Genomic DNA, 20,751 nt, shown 5'->3' with positions numbered 1-20,751 from the left:
TTATTTAATGAAATTATCTAGTTGTATTTGATAATATAGTTAGGTACCTACGCAGTTCATGTTCAATTATATAAAAGGAAGGAAAAATTGATTAGGGAAACCCACACATTACAAAGTCAAAAAACCGCTATAAAAATTATAATACACATTTTAATAATTTAAGGAAAGATACGGTCAGCACAATTTTATATGCTTCGAAAATACAGTTAAAAATTTGTTGAATCATGATGATATCTGGGTTTAGTCCTAAATACCTTCGTAATTTTGCAGGTAATGTTCATACCCGTATTTCTAATTACTTGATTATTTATTATCATTTGCTAAACAAATCGTGACAGACATGCACTTAGAGCTTAAAGTTCTAAAAAAAGGTTCTAGTACACTATTTGTAAAGTGTATGATTTCGTACTTGACTAAGGCCTATTCCTCTCTCTACCTGAGAGGAGGCCCAGTAGGGCCCAGAGATTGAAGTACAGTCACTTCGAATTATAAAAAAGGTGAAGATAGTAGAACCTTCTATGGTGCGACTCCGGCAGAACCACCGCCACACCTGTTTCTGTCTAATAACCACAGTGTTAAGCACAGCTGCGTTCTGGTTTAAAGGCTATGCTAAGAGAGATACTTTTCCGAGCCATTATCTACAACTTAATCCGTTAAAGAGGAACATCTGTGACCGACTTCAATAGCTAGTCTCTAATCTGGAGGTCGATGTCTATCACAGTAGGTACTTACCATCAGGTGGACTGCATGCTTGTCTGCTACTCCTATATTAAAACACCATCCTTCCCCAGTTGGCTGGCGCGCACGGACCCAGCAGACGTGGCCCGTGTGGAGTCCCGGACCTTCATCTGTTCGGAGAAGGAGCGTGATGTGGTCCCCGTCGCCCGCGCTGGACAGAAGTCAGCCCTTGGGAACTACATCGCACCGCTGGACTATGATAAGGCGGTCGCTGAGAGATTCCCTGGATGTATGCGAGGTAAGTCTTATAACAACAGTGTTAAGTGCTACTGTGTTCTGGTTTGAAGTGTGGTACAGGAGACGTAATTTTCCGAGGCGTTCCAGCTTAGTCTTCAAGGGTAGCGGCGCATCTGTGGCCGACATCAGGTAGGAATATCTAATCCTATCTGGGGTTACAGATGTCCATAAGCGGCAGTAGCCACTTACCATCAGGAGGACTGCAATCTCGCCTGCTACACATGTATTATATAAGGAATTTTAAGGGCTGCCGAGTTCTGGTTTGAAGTGTAGTAAGGAGGACACACATATTTGAGGCGTTTCAACTTAGTCCTCACATCGCTCTAGAATTACGATAAGTGTTCCGCGTAGGCCGTGGCGGTCACTGGTGTCCGCCATTGCTTTTTTTTATCAATACACTGTATTTTTTTACTGGAACCTCGGCCAATATAATATTTTTGTCCTCTTTTATCAAAAAAACTAATAAATCACGAACATCAATTTGTGCCATTTTATTATTTTTTAAAGCCTGGACGGCTAATTCGACGTTGTCGAACAACTGGTGTTCGCCATGGCGTTCAACGTGTTAAGAAGTTCTACAATATGTAGTGTTATTCTTATTCCAGGTCGCACGATGTATGTGATCCCGTTCTCTATGGGTCCCGTGGGCTCCCCCCTCTCCAAGATCGGAGTGGAGGTAACCGACTCCCCCTACGTGGTGTACTCCATGCGCACCATGACTAGGATGGGTAAGTTAGTTGAATTTAGAAGCTATTTCATCAAACGGAACCATAAATACCATAGTATTGTCGGAGTCATATCAGAGTTTTAAAACTTTATTAAACTTCAAAGTTTCAGTATCTTCCAAATCCTTACAAAATAAAAGCTTAGTCAATGCTGGCCTGATGATTGTGGCTTGAACATCTTATAGAACATGAAGAAGTCATTGTTACCTCACGATGATTTATTAACTGGCATAATGATATAAGATAAATAAATTTTCTTCTAATTTATCTTATATCATTACATCCCAGAATTTGATCCTTATAAGCGACTTAAAGACACTATCTGATTATAGAATAATAGTGTTATTTTTTTTTCTAAAATAACTTGTTCGATTTATGACTAGCAGTTTTACGCGGACTATACATAAATAATTTTCAATGATCTGATCCAGGTGCGTCAGTTCTGGATGCGTTGCGCAAGGACGAGCACTTTGTCCATTGCTTACACTCTGTGGGGCGGCATATGACTGCCAAAAATCTGCTTCAGAAGCTTTAGTTCGCTCAAACACTTAACCTAACTTATTACATTTGTAGCATTAATTTAGGGCGTATTTAATTCAATTCAATTCAATTCAATTCAATTCATTTATTTATTGCAGGATAAGGTGAAATACATTATAGATATATGGAATACATTAGTTTTGTGCTCCTATCCTAACCCAAAGGGTATGCAAATATGTCATAGGTAATAATTCTAATTAAAATTAAATTAAAATTAAGCTGAGCTTTTCAATCCAGGTGCTTCAGTCGTGGACGCGCTGCGCAAGGACGAGCACTTCGTCCGCTGCCTGCACGCTGTGGGGCGGCCCGCGGGCGCCGCCACGCCGGGCTGGCCCTGCGACCCGCCGCGGACCATCATCCTGCACCGGCCCGCTGATAACGAGATTATTAGCTATGGTAAGACGATTACTTCAACTCTTTTGTGGATTTAAACCTTATTTTTTCCTAGGGGGAAACCTTCGAAAGGTTACCCGACGACGTAGGAGCGACGTCGGGTTATGTGGGATTTTTACCGCACTAAAACCCCCCCGGTGGATCCTCAACGCTTGTTGGAGAACTCCGGGACCTCCGACGGAACACGCGATGCCCCGATCGGGCTCTGCCCTGGGGGAGCAGTTTTCGCTCCTCCCACACCATCTGGTGTTCACGACGGTATACGACCACACATACCGCCGTCTTTCCCGGGGTCGCTTACTGGACGGTTCCAAATTGTGGATTTAAACCTATTTATCCCAGAGTTGGACACGACTCTTTTCAAATTACAAAGTTCTAATTAATTAAGTAAATAAATAAAGCGTACTCCACCTCACTATTGCCATGTCATACTGACAATGGTTTTTAAATATGGATGAATCTCTATGTCCTTCTGATAAAAATAAAAAAAAACTATCCAAATCCATATCGTATTACATTCTTCATATTTCATTTCTTCAACCGTTCGTCTTTTCTAGGTAGTGGATACGGTGGTAACAGCTTGCTCGGCAAGAAGTGCTTCGCTCTGCGACTTGGCTCTGTCCTCGCTCGCCGGGAAGGCTGGCTGGCCGAACACATGCTGGTATGTACTCCCTACCCTTTATTATGTACACAAAAACACGCAAGGTCAACCCTTCAACCATGGACATCTACTGCCGAACTTATTACAGCTACTATTCATGAGGCCAAAGATAAAACGCCTCAAAAATGAATCTATCCAAGTAGTTATGGCTCATAAAAATTACTTATTACGACAAACTTAAAAAAAAAATAACAATTTTATTTATTTCTCCACAATGTTTTTCCTTATATATAAAGTTATTGGAGCCCACCTGATAAACAACTACAATTTTTTAACATATTGCAGTATACTGAAGCATAAATAAAAAAACTGTTATGGTAGTACCATCACCATTTTACCATCACAGCTCCACAGTACTAATTATGTAACACATGTCCCATTACTTATATACCTATTACTTACACAATATTTATATAGGTACTATGAATATCCCTGAGAACCCGCGTGACGGAGCGGTCACCATACCAGTCTGACGCGAAAAGGGTTCCGGGTTCGATCCCCGGCCTGACAGATATTAGAACGATGAATGTAGATATCTGGCCTGGGTCTGGGTGTTTGTGTATTCATCTTTGTGTGTCCATGGCGTCCACGATACAGGGAATCCTAGTGTGGGGCTGTGAGTGTAGAAAGCTTTTACGTTTTGTTTTATCCTTGACCAAAATCCTGATCCAGTAGATGAAATGAAATGAAATGAAATATGTTTATTTTGTATAGGCCAACGACGGCACTTACAAATTGTCAGGTACAATATTTTCAATATAACTACTACCGGATCGGAACGCGACCTCTACTGAGAAGATCCGGTAAGAAACTCAGTGGGTTTGTCTTTTCTATATTACTACCCTCATCCCCAGATCGTAGGCATCACAGACCCTAAGGGCAGGAAGCGGTACATCGCGGCCGCCTTCCCCTCCGCCTGCGGGAAGACCAACCTCGCCATGATGACTCCCTCCCTGCCAGGGTACAAGGTGGAGTGTGTGGGAGACGACATCGCCTGGATGAAGTTTGATGATAAGGGCGTCTTGAGGGCTATTAACCCTGAGAATGGGTTCTTTGGAGTGGCACCAGGTAAGCATTCTTATTTTTTTTTATTTAGGTTTAAGGTAGCCTAAAGACTTGTGTAAACTATGTAGATAGAAATTGATATATTAATTTGATCTTGATGGTTAGGTTAGTTAGTTTCAGAATTATATACCAATCATTTCTTTAAAATAAACACATTAATGTTTCACTGCTGGGTATGAATCTTCACTGAACATCGGGGAATGAAGGCTATAGTCCACCAAACTGAGCATGTGGGAATCTTAAGATGTCGCACACCTTAGGACCCATTTTTTGAGAAGTCAACTAATAAATGACTTTTCTAATATTTTTCTTCTCTGTTAAAGCAATATTATTTTATTTATTTGATTTTTATTTGATTTTTAGTATAAAATTACGGACATGTATGTCAATAACCGTAAGAAAATATCTAACCTAACCTAACCTAAATTACCTTACTTTTATAATGTTCAATCCATCATCATTGTTTATCACCAGGTACCTCAGAAGCCACGAACCCCATCGCAATGGCGTCGGTATTCCGTAACACAGTGTTCACGAACGTCGCGGAGACGGCCGACGGCGGGGTCTGGTGGGAGGGCATGGGGGACGCGCCCCAAGCCCTCATCGACTGGAAGGGCCAGCCCTGGGACCCGTCTAAGAAGACACCCGCTGCGCATCCTAACTCTAGGTACTGATTGATGTACATTTGTTAAGGTCTATTCATCTTTTTCTGACACCACCATATTCATTTTTGATTTGTTATAAATTGTCATCAAATGTTAATAAGACAAGTCTTAGCTGAAGACAATGTTGAAGATTAAGTTACCTACCTCTCTCATCATACCTCAAACCTTTTCATTTTTGTCGCACGATGGGGCAACTTTCAAAAGGTACCCGACGCCGTGGAAGCGACCGGGTTATGTGGATTTTTACCGCACTCAATTAAAGCTCCTCCCGCACATTTGGGATTTACAACGGTATGCGACCACACCTTCGACCTTCCCGGAGTCGCTTGCTGGACGATTCGAGCTCCCACTCTTGCCGCACGCAATCCCGGAAGCCCCCTTTTAGTCGCCTCTTACAACAGACACCTTAGCCCTATTCTAGTCCTAGGACTTACCTCACAACACCTTACCTCAGTACTTATTAATTTACCACCCTTTAAACCAGAAGTAATGTTGGAACCTTTACTGTAACTTAGTAACTATTTTTCTCAGGTATTTTACCACCCTTTAAACCAGAAGTAACCCTTAAACCTTTACATCAGTGTTACTTTGACAATGTTCTTATAAAAATCTTTTTTCAGATTCTGCACCCCAGCAGACCAGTGCCCCATCATCGATGGAGATTGGGAAAGCGCGGAGGGCGTACCCATCTCCGCCATCCTGCTCGGTGGTCGGCGACCAGCTGGAGTGCCCTTAGTGGTGGAGGCTAGGGACTGGAACCATGGGGTCTTCATGGGCGCCACCATGAGGTCTGAGGCCACTGCTGCTGCTGAACATGCTGTAAGTTCACAAGCTTTAAAGTATATCATATTGATCACATGTTGCCTCATATTAAATATGGTAGTGATAGTTGTTGAGACACACCCTCTCAATCAAGGGAAATCCGAAGCGCGTATTTAATTTTTTTCTAAATATTCGAAACATTGTGAGGGTACACGCCTAATAATTTTATTTAAAAAAAAAAAACTCAAAAGTGTGTGTAGTCCAATTGGCACTTGGGTTGTTCGGTGAACTATGCCCTAAACCCCTTTCACACTGAGAAAAGGTCCTTGCCCTGCAAAGTTGCAGTAGGTTGCCAACAACGACAAAGAAAAAGAACATATACAGAAAATAAATCCATTCAACAAATCTTTAAATCCATCCAACAGATCAATAAATCCAACCAATAACTCAATAAATCCATCCAATAACTTAATAAATCCATCCAATAACTCAATATATCCATCCAATAACCCAATAAATCCATCCAATAACTCAATGAATCAAAAAAAATAAAAAAAAAAAATTTATTTGTTCACAATGTTTTACATTGCATTAAAGTTACTGAGGCACACCTGTTAAGCAATATTACATGCTTGTGTTAGGTACGCCCCGACCTTCCAACATCGTACATTGAAAACATTGGATACAAAAATAATACACAGTGTGTATGTGTGTGTGCATGTGTGTGCATAAATAAATCCATCCAATAAGTCAACAAATCCATCCAATAACTCAATAAATCCCAATAAACACATAAATTCCTTCACCCCCAGGGCAAGGTGGTGATGCACGATCCGTTCGCGATGCGTCCGTTCTTCGGGTACAACTTCGGGGAGTACGTGCGGCACTGGCTCGCCATGCCGCGCGCTGGGCGGCAGCTGCCCAAGGTCTTTCACGTCAACTGGTTCAGGAAGGATCAGCAGGTTGGTCACATATACATAACATTTACAACTTAAATACAGTAGTAATAGCGTTCCCTATATACATGCCAACTGACGGCAGCTGCCCAAGGTCTTCCACGTCAACTGGTTCAGGAAGGATCAGCAGGTTGGTGACATTTTCTGCGACGCTTTCTATACTCATATTGGCCTTGTGACCTTGTCGCTTGTTGGGCTCATGATATTTGTGGAATTAAGCTATTGATCCAGGAACAGCACATAAAATTATGTTGGAACAAGTTGTATACTTATTCTATTTTACTATCCTCGTCAGATGATAAATCACCAAATCGTAAGGGGTTCTACCCAAAATACAATCCAAATGTTTATTTTTTGTAAATAAGACGGCGTAATAATTGTAAATAATATCCATCAAAGACAACCCGAATAGCTTCCTCCAACAACATCAATAAAATTTACGTCACAATATTAGTAATGGCTTTCGACGACATTAACCTAATATTATTTCCAGGGCAAGTTCCTCTGGCCGGGCTTCGGCGACAACGCCCGCGTGCTGGACTGGGTGCTCCGCCGCTGCGACGGGGAGCCCTGCCACCAAGACACACCCCTCGGCCTCCTGCCCGCGCCCGGAGCCCTCAACACTGAGGGACTCGGCCCCCTCAACATGGAGGAGCTGTTCAGCATACCTAGGGACTTCTGGATGCAAGAGGTAAGTTAGTTACGACATAAGGATAGATTCTTTTTATAATATAGGAGTAGCAGACGAGCATGCAGTCCACCTGATGGTAAGTGGGTACTGCCGCCCATGGACAACTGTAATCAACCCCAGATAGGTTTGATTCCTAACAGAGGTCTGTCACAGATGCGCTACCCCTGAGGACTAAGCTGGAACGCCTCGAAAATGTATGACTCCCTTATTCCCTGAAGGGTGCTCCAAACTAGAACACAGCAGCGCTTAACACTGCTGATGAAATATGTGGCGGTGGTGACCAACGGAGGATATTTTGCCACTCCTAAATCTAATTGGAACGTCTTGCGTACTCTGTTATCTCACAAACAAACTAGAGCACTAAAGGTGGTAGAATAAATATGATTTGACCGTTGAAATACCACTGATACACCCATTTCTAGCATAAAGCCTTTTTATATCTCAGTAGTATGTAACATCACCACCTTTAGTCTATAGGCACGGCAACACCTGTACAGGCTACAGATACAGGTACAGATAGGCTACAGATAGAACACTTACTCTATATGGAATTGGTTACAGATGTAATAATTAAATTATTTTTAACGTTCTACCAACAATCTTGAATTCTTACACCTAAAATTAACGTTTTTGAATACTTTACTTAGTACTTAGATAACTTACAGTGGCATTATTTTGGAATCATTACAGTTAAATAACTTACAATGTTTTTATTTGTGACAGGCCGACTGCATAGAGAAATACTTCACGGAGGAAGTCGGCGAGGATCTCCCCCAGGAGATGTGGGAAGAGCTGAGCAAACTCAGGAACAACATCCAACAGTCATAAACACCAAAGATTCACGATAAACGAAAACTAGTTTAAATAAACATTTTGCAAGATTACGTCAGTTGCAATGCTGGTAAATCGAAATGACCGAAAATCTTTTACCTGTAAAGGTGTAACAGAGACATTTTAAAAGGATAGGGTAATCTTATGAGCTGTATAGATGGCGCCACCAAGGCATATGTCAATGTACAACTTTTATTTTCAAACTCAGTTGTAAAGCGTTGGGGGCGCCACTAGTAGACATAATTAAAATAATAAAATCTACCCTCATTCAAAAAAAATATTGCCAATTTTATTAAAAATTTGACAGAATGTATTCTTATGAAATTAATGATATGTCAATTGAAAAAATACATAATATGGCTAATATAGTCATAATATGGCTTATGCATATTAAGAATTGTGTTAATAAAATATTTCACTAGCTACATCTTGTTACGCTCTGTGGCTTATTCTGATATTCTCTTTGTGATATCAAGATAAAAATATGTCAAACCCATTATAATGCAATTATTGTAAAAAAATCAAGTCAGTCCGTTCATCACTATTCCAGTTTTAGGGATATAAACATTGTATACGGAAACGGATTTTATGTAATGATTGTCAAATGTAATCTTGTAAATTAAACATTCCGTTTGGGGTTATTCAAGTATTATGTAATCAGAATTTTAGTAATTTTAAACCACCCCCCCATCCCCCCCGCTTCCCCCTAGTAAGCAAAATTGCCGCCTCCCCTATGCCCAAATAATATTTTAAATTTATTAATGAATTTTACTTCTTTATTGCTAGTCATGAGTGCATATTATTGGTTAAAGAAAATTTTAACATTATTAAAAATATTAAAATATCAGTGAGATAGGGTTGCCGTATTCGAAATAAAAGCTATAAAATTTTACAATAAAATGTAAATAATTAACAAAACTGACGTAACAATCATCTCTCTCACGCCACGTCATCAAAAATATGAACCCCTCCCTTGCTGCTTACGTAATTCTTGAGTATTTCCCCTTCCACTAAAATACTTATATTATCCATATGTAAGTGCCTAAAATAATATTATATTTAAAAAAAGGAACGCTAATCGTATATCGGTTGCAAGGATGTTCACGTGAACAATTTTATTGCTGGCAACATTTTGATTACGTATTAAAATACGATGGCTGTGTTAGATAAGTTTGTATGTGTGTATATAATTTGTATCGTTGTAATTGTAAATAGAATAATGTAAAATAAAAAGTATGATGTAATAACATTGTTTTCTTTATAAATATATAAGTAGGTAATACGTTTTAGTCGCAAAGAACCTACTCGACTTTGGTAAATTTTTAGGGTTCCGTACCCAAAGGGTAAAAACGGAACCCTATTACTAAGACTTCACTGTCTGTCCGTCTGTCACAGGGCTATATCTCCGGAACCGTAAGAGATAGAGACATGAACTTTTTACAGAGGATGCATAACGGTGGCCGCTATAACAACAAATACTAAAAATAAAATAAAGTTGAACATTAAAGGGGGGGTTAATCGCTATACAACAAACCGGTATTTTTCGGCATTTTTCGATCTAATTGTTAAACCGTACTAGGGAAACGGTTGATTGTTTTACAATCCGTTGACTACTATAACTGGTATTATAATAAATACAAATTAGAAGCATAAAATATATTTTAATATAGTTATTTAAAATTTTATTATACGTTATTTACGTATTGATTGATCATCACCCAAATGCCATCTATTTTTGTGTAATATAACTAAATATTGTTGAAAATTTAGTATCATTCATCATCACCGCAACAGATGGCGTTTGTTGTTGTTGTCTGATATAATTAAATATCGTTGAAAATAATAAAATGAATAAAAATAAGTAAAAAATAATGAAAATTTGGTGGCACTGAAGCCTCCATGTGCGAATTCGTCTCGTACTTGGCGAATTATTATTAGCTTCACCTGTATGTGTGTAAGCAGTGATAGCCTAGTGGTTAAGAAACTCGGCCTTTCGATCGAGGGGTCCGAGGTTCAAATCCCAGGCACGCACCTCTGATTTTTCAAAGTTATGTGCGTATTAGAAATTAATTATCACTTGCTAAACGGTGAAGGAAAACGTCGTGAGGAAACCTGCATACCTGAGAGATTTATAAAAAAAAAAATCTTAAAGGTATGTGAAGTCTACCAATGCGCACTTGGCCAGCGCGGTGGAGTATGGCCTAATCCTTCTCATTCTGAGAGGAGACACGTGCTCAGCAGTGGGACAGTAATGGGTTGTTGATGATGATGATGATGATGTATGTGTGTAATGTATTATGTATCTGTGTATATAACAGAATGTTCGAACACGATTTTACCCACTTCTATTGTAATGTAGATTGCATGAAACAGTAATTGTGTCATTTGAAAAATTAATAACGATATACTTAAGCTTATTTTTTTCCATAAATTGCTATCGAATTTTCTCCGATCTACTTGTAAAGATTTGGGGGGTTTTATATATCTCTTATATTTCTGAAATTACGAGTATATGTAGCAGTATTCATACGCTAAAATCCTATAATAATACTGCAGTCTTAAAAACAATCAAACTTTTATAGTTTATCATATTTTTACTGTAAGTACAGTAAGAGATACATTTATTTTATTAAACTTTACAACATTCTTAACGACGCATGTACAAGAAATACGATAATAAAAAATGCTAGTTATAATAAAAATGTTTATGGCGACTTATTTTCAATTCAATCAAATACCTGTTCACTGTTCAGATGAAGTGATGGAAAATGTGTTATTATAATAATTGATTTTGATAAAGCGGACTACCAATTGAAATAAAGTACAGATTTATAATTTGTAAATTTGATATGTATATTAATCGCCTGTTATATATTTAAAACAAATTTATAAGAAACTATAAAATTATATAGGTTAATTTAACGGTGTTTTTCAAAAAATGCTTTTGGTAAGCAGTTTTTGAAAAACACCGTTAAATAATAGTGATAAGGTTGATTTTGCATTAATTTTAGATTCTGTCGCTTAGAATTTTATAAACACGTTTGACGCCACTTTTTAAGTTCATTTTTGTATGGGATTGTGTATCTAGTTCTTATTAGTGATCGAAGGTAGGTATAGATAAGAACTTGGCATTTATGAAAGAAAATTTCTATTACCAGCTTAGTAGTAGTGTACGACGTACGTGTGTGTAATAGTTTTTAATAGAAAACTATTTTCTATATAATAGTATAGTCCGCGTAAAACTGCTGGTCCGCTCTGAATATAGAAATGAATCGCGTCGCCACAGTAAATTATATGACTACACCTGCTCGCAACAACTTCAGAGCGGACTAGCAGTTTGGCGCTAACTATATCACAATCATTGTTTCAGATGGCGCCAAAATATAAAGACATATTAACCTTACAAATCATTTTATTTCTAATTCCAATCGTCATAGCAGCGAAATATTCGGACGAGACAACAAACAATAAACCAATTTTCAGATATATAATGGACAATTTAAAAAGAGATTGTAACTGGTGCAATATGAAACAAGAAATCATCAAAATGAAAAAAAATAAAATGATGTCAAAAAATCAGAACAGATTAAATATGGAATTTATTAAAGCACCAAAAATCGTCGACTTATTCGATATTCCGATTCACGCGGCAATTGTGACTAAAAACAAAAAGGTTGACAAAAAAACCTTAAAGGATATAATCAACAAGTTATGGAAGTAAACAAAAATAAAAATACATAATAAAAAATATTTCGCTTAATTTTTTCTTGTTTATTTTATCAATTAAAGAAAGTTTTGAAGTTCTAAGACTAGTAATTTAGATCATTTAAATTCATAAAAATAAAATATTATATTTATTTGAGACTATTGTTTCAATGTACTTATGAAAATATGAGCCGCTGAAAGACTTTCTGACGCTGATTCCAACGCATCCGAATTTAATTTTTACTCAAGAGCCCTGAATATAAAATTCGGTCTAAAAGATAGTAGGTATAGTCCGCGCCAAACTGCTAGTCCCCTCTGAAGTTGTTGCGAGCAGGTGTAATCATACAATTTGCTATGGCGACGCGATTCATTTCTATATATATTCAGAGCGGACTAGCAGTTTTACGCGGACTATACCAATTACTGTTTCATATGGGTTTGTGTGTATGTGTAACAATAAAAACGTAGTAGTGTGCGCACATTTTTCCTACTATTTTTTTCTGGTTCCCAAAAAAGAGACAAAATCTTTAAATGGTTAACAACTGAAAAAGTTTGTTGTACTCTTGTTTTTGATAAAAGACCTTTAAAAAACTTCCAACAGACAGCGCAACATTATGTAATTTTGTCTTTATAAGAAACTTTATTTATAATCATGTGTTTTATGTTTACGTGTAAACTTTATGATTTATTACAATTGCCAATTACATGCTTGAAATATTAATCTTCATTCAAGGATTTAATTATCGAAATTAACTGAGAAAACTATTATTTTCTATGTAACAATGAATTCGGGTAAAATCATAACTGTACTTTTTCTTATAGACTCAGTTTTAAGTATAACAGATGTAAATCTAAATAACGTACCGCTTCAAACTGCATCGTTACTTCTAAATACACTCGGTAAATACGGTAATGATGTGAAATATGTTGAAATACAGCCAAATATTAAGAAAAAAGGAACTAAAAACGATATTGGGAATACGCTATTCAAGAAACAAATTTTATCTGATGATTACGTGAGCTTAGATGAAAAAATCATAAAACAAAATCGACTCCACAAGATATTAATAAAACGGCTAATACCCCATGGCTTACCGACTTCGGCATTAGAATTTGACGCCAAATATAAGTCGTTTTATAAGCCATTAGTAAGAGTTCATAAACGGAAACCGTTACCAAAGATTGGAACCATTTTGAATATTGGAAATAATATCGGAGTGGATAAATATGGAATTGATATACACGATTACTATGATAATGATGAAGATGTTGTAAATTTTGTCACAACTAAAGAATTGGATAGTTTGAAAAATGATCGCATTAAGATCTTAACTGGAAATTCTGATGTTAATGAAGTATTATTGCAACCGTTTGAAATAAATCTAGAAAATAATTCAGGACAAGATTCTCCATCGCAATTGGGGATTTTGGAGAAAATAAAAATGTTAATCAAGGATAGTCGATCTGTGTAGGTCTTATTTAATACCATTTATTTTTTTATAATATAGGAGTAGCAGACGAGCATGCAGTCCACCTGATGGAAAGTGAGTTCGGCGACAGATGCGCTGCCCTTGAGGATAAGGCTGGAATGCCATGGCAAAGTATGTCTCCCTTTAACACAGCAATGTTTAACACTGCTGTTAGGCAGAAGTACATGCGGCATTTGTGTGCCGCCATAGTCGAATCACAAAGGGTTCTTGCCTAAAAATAAGGTATATAATAGAAATAAATTTTCATGCAGTTCCCAGAGGTTATATGGTCCCCTCAGGCCTATGAACATTTTAAAAGAAAATTCCCATCTTAAATTTCCTACAGTTTGTATCAACTTTAGAATATTGAAAGAAAGAACTTTGATAAGTATTTTATTGTCTATTAAAAAGTACATTTTTAGTCTATTAAAAATTACAGACCAAAAAAATTAAAGACCGACTACATTAGGAACATTTTGGATAAAATGGTAATCCTACGGGCTCAGGACAAGTCTGGTGAAGTGATCAATCCTATGCTACCTGGCGCTGCATTTCACCATACGGAAGACGTTACAGAAAAGCCGAAGAAGTACATACCACATTACCCTCCCTGGAATTACTGGACTGTACGTATTTCTTACTTGTACTTGCCCGCGACTTCGAGTAAATTATAAAATTAAATATTAATGCTAACTTTTATTATAATATAGGAGTAGCAGACGACCCCCCCGAACGGGCTGCCACCTTGTCGTGGTGGGGGGGCTTGTGTGTCCTAATGATCCCGGAGGCTATACGGCAGAGTTACTCATACCGGAAGGCAAAGGGTGAAGGACCAGACTAAGAGCGGCCCAGGGGAGCTCACCCCTTAAAAAAGATGCGAAAATGGATAAGGCTAGTTGTAAAAGTAGTCCCCAGGTGGGTACCCGAAAGGGAGAATCCCACCCCTCTGCTACGGCGGAGGGCAGCCCCTCGTACTCTGGGGGGGGCAGCAACTGCCTCGTAGGTCGGCAATCCGCCGACCTCCGTCAACACAACCCATGCATTCCCACACTGGACTCTGAATTAGCTTGCGAGAAGAACACATTGCCTGCTACACAAGCGGCGAGGAGGAAAACGCGGCGCGGTAGGGCAGTAGCTCCACCTACACCAGCCATCTCGTCAGAAGCAGATGAGTTGTCGGACTGTTCTCTTTTGTCAGGAGTATCTGAACAGTCCACAGCCATGTCGGCAGGTGCCCGTAAAAGGGCGCTTACGGCGACAAGTAGCGGAAGCGAACGGCCAACTAAGAAGCCGATGAAAACCCAGTCGGCAGGAGATGGCGATTTTAGGATCCCAATGGCCAAGAACAATTTGAAGGCTTCCCTGCCTAGTGCGGAGGAACTAGGTAAAGATATGACCCAGCAGCCTACTGGAGACCTAGGTTCTCGAATAATCGAAAACCTAGAGGTAATAGAAAAGGCGGCAAACAGTTCCCGCAATCTAAAAGGGGACTTGGTGCGAACCATCCGTTTGGCCGTACGCCACGTGCATGCAGCAACGACAGAGGTAGTGCAGCGGGCAACCACTGCACACCTGGAACAGGAGAATGCGATGCTGCGTTCCGAGCTTGCTGGTCTGCACGGGAAGTTTGACGCCCTTACGGCGGAGCTGAACGAGTTGCGCCGTAAGAACGCCCCAAATAGGCCAGAGCTGCCTCGCCCCTCAGAGACGAGGAGAGCCGTAACCAGAGAGGATGCTCTAATGGAAAAGATTGGGCACATAATGGACCAGAAGCTGGCCTCCTTTAGGGACGAATTGTTCCCGGGCAGAGCGGTCCGGCCCCCCTTGATGCAGAAAGCCACACCCGTTGTGCCTTCGCACCTACCAGTGGCCTCAACGCTGGTGCGGCCTCCAGTTGTTTCGACTTCGGCCGCGCAGGAGGGTACCTGGGCCACAGTCGTGGGGCGCAAATCCCGAGCAAAGGAGCGACCCTCGGCCCATTTGCAACCAAATCGGAGGCAATTCCCGAGCCTCGGACGAGGTAGGAACGTCACCCGACGGCGTCGGTCTGTGACCAAACCAGCACAGCCGTCAGCAGCCCGAGCAACCGAGCCAGCGCGGGCCAGCAAAAAGAAGGCGGTTAAGAGGCTTCCGCGAGTTCCGAAGTCGGCGGCCGTGGCAGTCACGGTACCTGAGGGGTCGGACATCACCTATGCGGAGGTGATGAAGACCGCGAAAGGCCAGATCCAACTTGCCGACCTAGGCATTCCTGCGTTGCGGCAGAAGAAGGCCATAAACGGCGGTCTTCTCCTGGAGGTTTCTGGCGAGGATTGCGCTGGGAAAGCCGACGCCCTGGCACGAAAGTTGCAGGAGGCTGTCGCGGAGTTAGGCGTCAGGGTGGTCAGGCCCACGAAGCAAGGGGAGGCCAGGGTGATGGATCTGGACGATTCCGTCACCCAACAAGACGTCGCCAACGCAGTCGCCGAGGCCTGCGGTTGCATTGCTAGCGACGTTAGGGTCGGAGAGATCCGGAGAAGACCTTCGGCGTTGGGGACGGCCTGGATACGCTGTCCCCTTACGGCTATCCACAAGCTGGCTGCAGCCAAGCGACTCCTCGTCGGCTGGGTGTCCGCGAGAGTGGAGGTGCTGCCTGCTAGGTCGCTCCAATGTTTCCGGTGCTTTGAGATGGGTCACGCACGGCACCAATGCACCAGCACGAAAGACAGGAGTGCATTGTGTGATGTATGTGGTGAGTCTGGGCACAAGGCGAGCCAATGCGTAGCACAGTCGCCAAAATGCGCCCTGTGTGCTGACCTTGGTCGCCCAGCTGACCATCGGCTCGGTGGGAGAAGGTGTACGCCGCCAAAGCGAAGGCGCCGGGGCATCGGAGTGAGCGAGACAGCGGTCATGGCTGCCGGCTCAACACGGACAGATGGGCCTGCGCGTTCAAGCGCTTCGTCCCATTGTCCAACAGTGGAAGCGATGGACTCTTGATGGATAGGTCTCCGTCACTTAAGATCCTCCAGGGGAACCTGAACCACTGCCGCGGGGCGCAGGACTTGCTCCAGCAATGCCTCGTGGACCGTTTGGTTGCCTTGGCAGTGGTGGCGGAGCCCTATAGAGTTCCAGAGCATCCGCGATGGGTCGGAGACGATGTGCAGTCCGTCGCCGTGTACTGGGCAGGTGGCGTGGGTGATCCTCCATGCTCCAAACTTCACTCCGAGCGGGGCATAGTCGCGGTGGAGTGGGGTCCCCTCGCGGTGTTGGGGTGTTATGTTTCCCCCAATTGTAGTCTGGCGGCATACTAGACGTTTCTCGACCGTTTGACAAGCTGTGTACGCTCCTGTCTTCCCCGCCCTGTGATCGTGCTTGGCGATTTTAACGCTCATTCGAGGGCCTGGGGAAACAGGCGCGATAGCGTCAGAGGACGGGCAACGCTCGAGTGGGCGGCCGGGTTGGACCTGCGTCTGCTTAATCGTGGCTCGGTCAGCACGTGTGTGCGCTGGCAGGGAGAGTCGATTGTTGATCTTTCGTGGGCGACTCTTTCTGCCGAGCGCTTGGTCACGGATTGGAGAGTGGCCGAAGATCTCGTCACGTTGTCTGACCATCGCCACATATTGCTAGACGTAGTTTTGCAGCTCCCGGCTGCTGACACACGCCGCCAGGCTAACGACCATCCACGTCGGTGGGCACGAAAGCGTCTCAACCGGGACTTGCTCGTCGCTGCTGCCCATGTCGTGGACTGGTCCAACACCGCTGAGGGGGATACCCAGGTCGATCCCGAAGAGGAGGCGATCCGGCTCAGGGATGACATGACGGCCATCTGCGATTCCGCGATGCCGCGGGTCAGACCTGGCTGGAGACGCCCTGTGTACTGGTGGACGGAGCGCATCGCACGGTTGCGCGCAGCCTGCCTGCAAGCTCGACGCCAGTACACTCGGGCTCGACGACGCCGAACGGCTAGCGCCGCGGAACGGCAGGAGAAGTACGTAGAGTACCGGGCCGCAACAACACTGCTTCAGGGCGCTATCGCCGACAGCAAGGCCCGGAACTGGAGCGCACTCGTGGAGGGGCTGGACCGAGACCCATGGGGGCGCCCTTATAAGATGGTGCTCGGTAGGCTACGTCCATGGGTGCCTCCACTGACGGAAACCCTCGACCCGATTTTCGTCGACACAGTGGTGGACAGCCTGTTCCCAGGAACCACTGACGAGTCGGGTTTCTCCGCGGCGCTGCCGGATCTCCCCGCCTGGTCTGAGGAGCTGGCGGTGACGGAGAGCGAGCTCGACGGTGCCGTTAAGCGCATGTCGAAGCGAAATACTGCGCCGGGGCCGGACGGAATCCCATGGCAGGCTTGGGTCTTAGCGCTGACAGTGCTGGAGGGGAGGCTGCGAAGACTGTTCACCGCCTGCTTCCAGTACGGAAGTTTTCCGTCAGAGTGGAGGCGGGCGAGGTTAGTACTATTGCACAAACGGGACAAGCCTCGAGACTCTCCATCAGCGTACAGACCCATTTGCCTGTTGGACGAGGCGGGCAAGCTATTCGAGCGGATCATCTCCGCCCGGATTAGCCAGCATCTTGTATGCCACGGCCTGGACCTGTCCGAAAACCAGTTCGGCTTCCGGCAGCAGCGCTCGACTGTCGACGCGATCCTCCGAGTCCGCACGCTCTCAGAGCAGGCCATCTCCCAGGGTAGAGTAGTCTTGGCGGTTAGCCTTGATATAGTCAACGCTTTTAACTCTCTACCCTGGAGTGCGATTATGGACGGGCTGTCTGTCCATCAGGTGCCTTCCTATTTGCGGAATGTCCTGAAGGCGTATCTGTCGGACAGACGCGTCAGCTTCCCAGGCCGCTATGGGAGCGTTCGCGGGAGGAGCGTCGTGCGCGGGGTACCGCAGGGTTCGGTACTGGGGCCATTGCTGTGGAATATCGCTTACGACGCGGTGCTGAGAACGGTGCTCCCGGATGGAGTGAGCATCGTCTGCTATGCCGACGACACCCTCGTCCTCACCGAAGGGGAGTGTTTCAGCAGGACAGCTCGGCTAGCAGAGCTCGGGGTGGCACGCGTCGTAGAGAACATCCACAGGTTGGGCCTCCAGATAGCGTCCCATAAAACCGAGGCGATGTGGTTCCACGGCCGCAGGCCGAGTATCGTACCAGCTGAGACCTCAGTGCGTGTCGGTGATACGGACGTCCGGATAGGCAGGTACATGAAGTACCTTGGCCTAACACTGGACGGCCGCTGGCGCTTCAACGAGCACTTTGACCGTCTCGTCCCCCGGATTCATAAGGTAGCGGGTGCTATGCACAGACTGCTGCCAAATCTCGGGGGACCAAGGGAAGAAGTCCGCCGCCTCTACGCGGGTGTGATACGCTCGATCGCCCTCTACGGGGCGCCGGTATGGTCGGACAGGTTGTCTGGCTGCCGGCGTCTTGCGCGGAAACTTAACTCCGCGCAACGTACGATCGCGATCAGAGTCGCCCGGGGATATCGTACCATATCGTACGAGGCGGCGACAGTCCTGGGGCGGTTTCCGCCCCTAGACATTCTGGCGGATATGGATGCTCGGGTCTTTAATAAGATCCGCTTCCTCCGTCAGAGGACTGAACCCTTCACGGAAGAAACGGTCGAAGTGCTTCGGAGGAGAGCCAGGTGGCGCGCTCTGAGGTGCTGGCGAGATCGGCTATTGGAACCGCGTAACATACGCCAACGGGTGGTCGATGCTATCGTACCGAACTTTCGGGCTTGGCTCATTGCCAAAGGTCGTGTCACCTTCAGGTTGACCCAGATACTCACCGGACATGGCTGTTTCGGTGAGTATCTGAACAGGATACAGAGGGAGGAGACTGCCCAGTGCCATCATTGCGGGCACCACGAGGATTCCGCACAGCACACGCTGCAGTACTGCCCAGCGTGGGAGTCTCAGCGGCGGATCCTCGTGTCAAAAGTGGGACCGGACCTGTCTCCAGCCGCCATTGTTGGAGCGATGGTTCAGCGCAGCGAAGCCTGGGAAGGCATGATCACCTTCTGCGACATAGTCATGTCCGCGAAGGAAGACGCCGAGCGAGCTAGGGAGCGCGCTGAACCCGCTCGGAGGAGGAGTCGCCGCGGGCGTAGATAACGTCCACCGGCGCGGTGTCCCTGTAGTTCCGGGACCAGAATAGGGCTACGGTATCCCCTGCCTGTCGTAAGAGGCGACTAAAAGGGGCTTCCGGGGTTGCGGGCGGCAAGAGTGGGAGCTCGAACTGCCCGGCTAGTGACCCCGGGAAGGACGGCGGTATGTGTGGCCGCATACCGTCGTGCCCACCAAACGGTGTGGCGAGCGTCAAGCTCACCTGAGCAGAGCCCGATGGGGCAACGCGCTAAGAGGACTCCGGTTGCGTTCCTTTGGAGATCCCGGAGTTCTCTACGCAGCGCCGAGGACGGCCACGGGGGGGGTTTTAGTGCGGTAAGAATCCCACATAACCCCGTACCGCTCCCACGGCATAGGGTACCTTTTGAAGGTTTCCCCCTCGTAACCAAAAAAAAAAAAAAAAAAAAAAAAAAAAAAAAAAAAAAAAAGGAGTAGCAGACGAGCATGCAGTCCACCTGATGGTAAGGCTACTGCCGCCCATGGACATCTGTAATCAACCCCAGATAGGATTAGATGTTCCTACCTGAGGTCGGCCATAGATGTGTCGCTACTTACGTAATTAAAGGTAGTATAAAAAAGTGGTTATATCTAACCAGAAAGCCAAATACAATATTTCATAGTTTGCTTTAAAATTGACGGATTTTTAAACTTAACCCCTAGTACCCCTTAGGAGTGGAACAGTCAAATCATCAAACCAGAACACAGCATCGCTTAAACCTGCTTTAGATTCTCAGACACAGATGCGCCGCTACCTAAAGACTAAGCTGGAACGCCTCGGAAATGTATGTCTCCCTTATCACACCCTTCAAACCAGAGCACAGCAGCGCTTAACACTGCTGTTATAAGGCAGAAATAGGCGTGGCGGTGGTGCCGTCGGAGTTGAACCACAGAGGGTTCTACCACATTCACATACCTCCTATACTAGATCTATACATTTATCCAAACTACTATTTCCAGTACAACAAATCAATTCATCAGGATATGTGTCCACGCGGCCAAGTCAAGATTGCTAACCGATGTATATGGTATCCGCCGCATTAAGAAAAAAAAATCATATAATATATTGTTAAAAATCTAAATCGTTATCCTGACGATCCTGATGAGGAGAATGGGACAAAATTATAATAATCACGTATTGTCATCGGGTCTTGATAATTGTTCAAAATTTTAAATTAATCGGACCGTTCAAAGTGGATAAAA

At 44.0% G+C, this 20,751-nt stretch overlaps 2 protein-coding genes across 4 annotated transcripts in view; both read left to right on the top strand.

The window, feature by feature from the left end:
• Window positions 1-9,511, top strand: part of LOC140756369 (phosphoenolpyruvate carboxykinase [GTP]) — a 33,912-nt gene extending 24,401 nt beyond the window's left edge. For 2 of the 3 annotated variants that reach the window (XM_073091845.1, XM_073091843.1), the window contains 11 exons: window positions 792-976; window positions 1,581-1,703; window positions 2,478-2,636; window positions 3,191-3,294; window positions 4,149-4,362; window positions 4,834-5,026; window positions 5,645-5,843; window positions 6,599-6,712; window positions 6,837-6,872; window positions 7,236-7,433; window positions 8,157-9,511. In XM_073091845.1, the coding sequence (XP_072947946.1) occupies window positions 792-976; window positions 1,581-1,703; window positions 2,478-2,636; window positions 3,191-3,294; window positions 4,149-4,362; window positions 4,834-5,026; window positions 5,645-5,843; window positions 6,599-6,712; window positions 6,837-6,872; window positions 7,236-7,433; window positions 8,157-8,261 (1,630 nt within the window). In that variant the 3' untranslated portion in view covers window positions 8,262-9,511. Of the gene's footprint in view, window positions 1-791; window positions 977-1,580; window positions 1,704-2,477; window positions 2,637-3,190; window positions 3,295-4,148; window positions 4,363-4,833; window positions 5,027-5,644; window positions 5,844-6,598; window positions 6,749-6,836; window positions 6,873-7,235; window positions 7,434-8,156 lie in introns of all 3 variants that reach the window. The other variant, XM_073091844.1, reaches the window with a different exon arrangement.
• A 4,809-nt stretch (window positions 9,512-14,320) lies between these two features.
• LOC140756705 (uncharacterized) lies at window positions 14,321-20,564 on the top strand. The gene is made up of 4 exons (XM_073092259.1): window positions 14,321-16,159; window positions 16,270-16,685; window positions 16,827-18,598; window positions 20,509-20,564. The coding sequence occupies exons 1-4, from the start codon at window positions 14,321-14,323 to the stop codon at window positions 20,562-20,564; spliced, it is 4,083 nt and encodes a 1,360-aa protein (XP_072948360.1).
• The last annotated feature ends 187 nt before the right edge of the window (window positions 20,565-20,751 follow it).

Source organism: Epargyreus clarus, unplaced genomic scaffold (genome assembly GCF_041222505.1).
Source record: "Epargyreus clarus isolate Ecla_fem2 unplaced genomic scaffold, WU_Ecla_fem_2.2 ptg000035l, whole genome shotgun sequence".
Taxonomy (NCBI): domain Eukaryota; kingdom Metazoa; phylum Arthropoda; class Insecta; order Lepidoptera; family Hesperiidae; genus Epargyreus; species Epargyreus clarus.
This window is presented reverse-complemented; position numbering and strand designations above follow the sequence as displayed.

Excerpts from the sequence above, each read along its gene's own strand:
- LOC140756705 (XM_073092259.1), top strand. The coding sequence starts at position 14,321 with ATGGATAAGGCTAGTTGTAAAAGTAGTCCCCAGGTGGGTACCCGAAAG. Across the intron at positions 16,160-16,269 it reads ACAGGAGTGCATTGTGTGAT|GTGTACGCCGCCAAAGCGAA; the intron begins GTATGTGGTGAG and ends CGGTGGGAGAAG. Across the intron at positions 16,686-16,826 it reads GGTCCCCTCGCGGTGTTGGG|GCGCGATAGCGTCAGAGGAC; the intron begins GTGTTATGTTTC and ends CTGGGGAAACAG.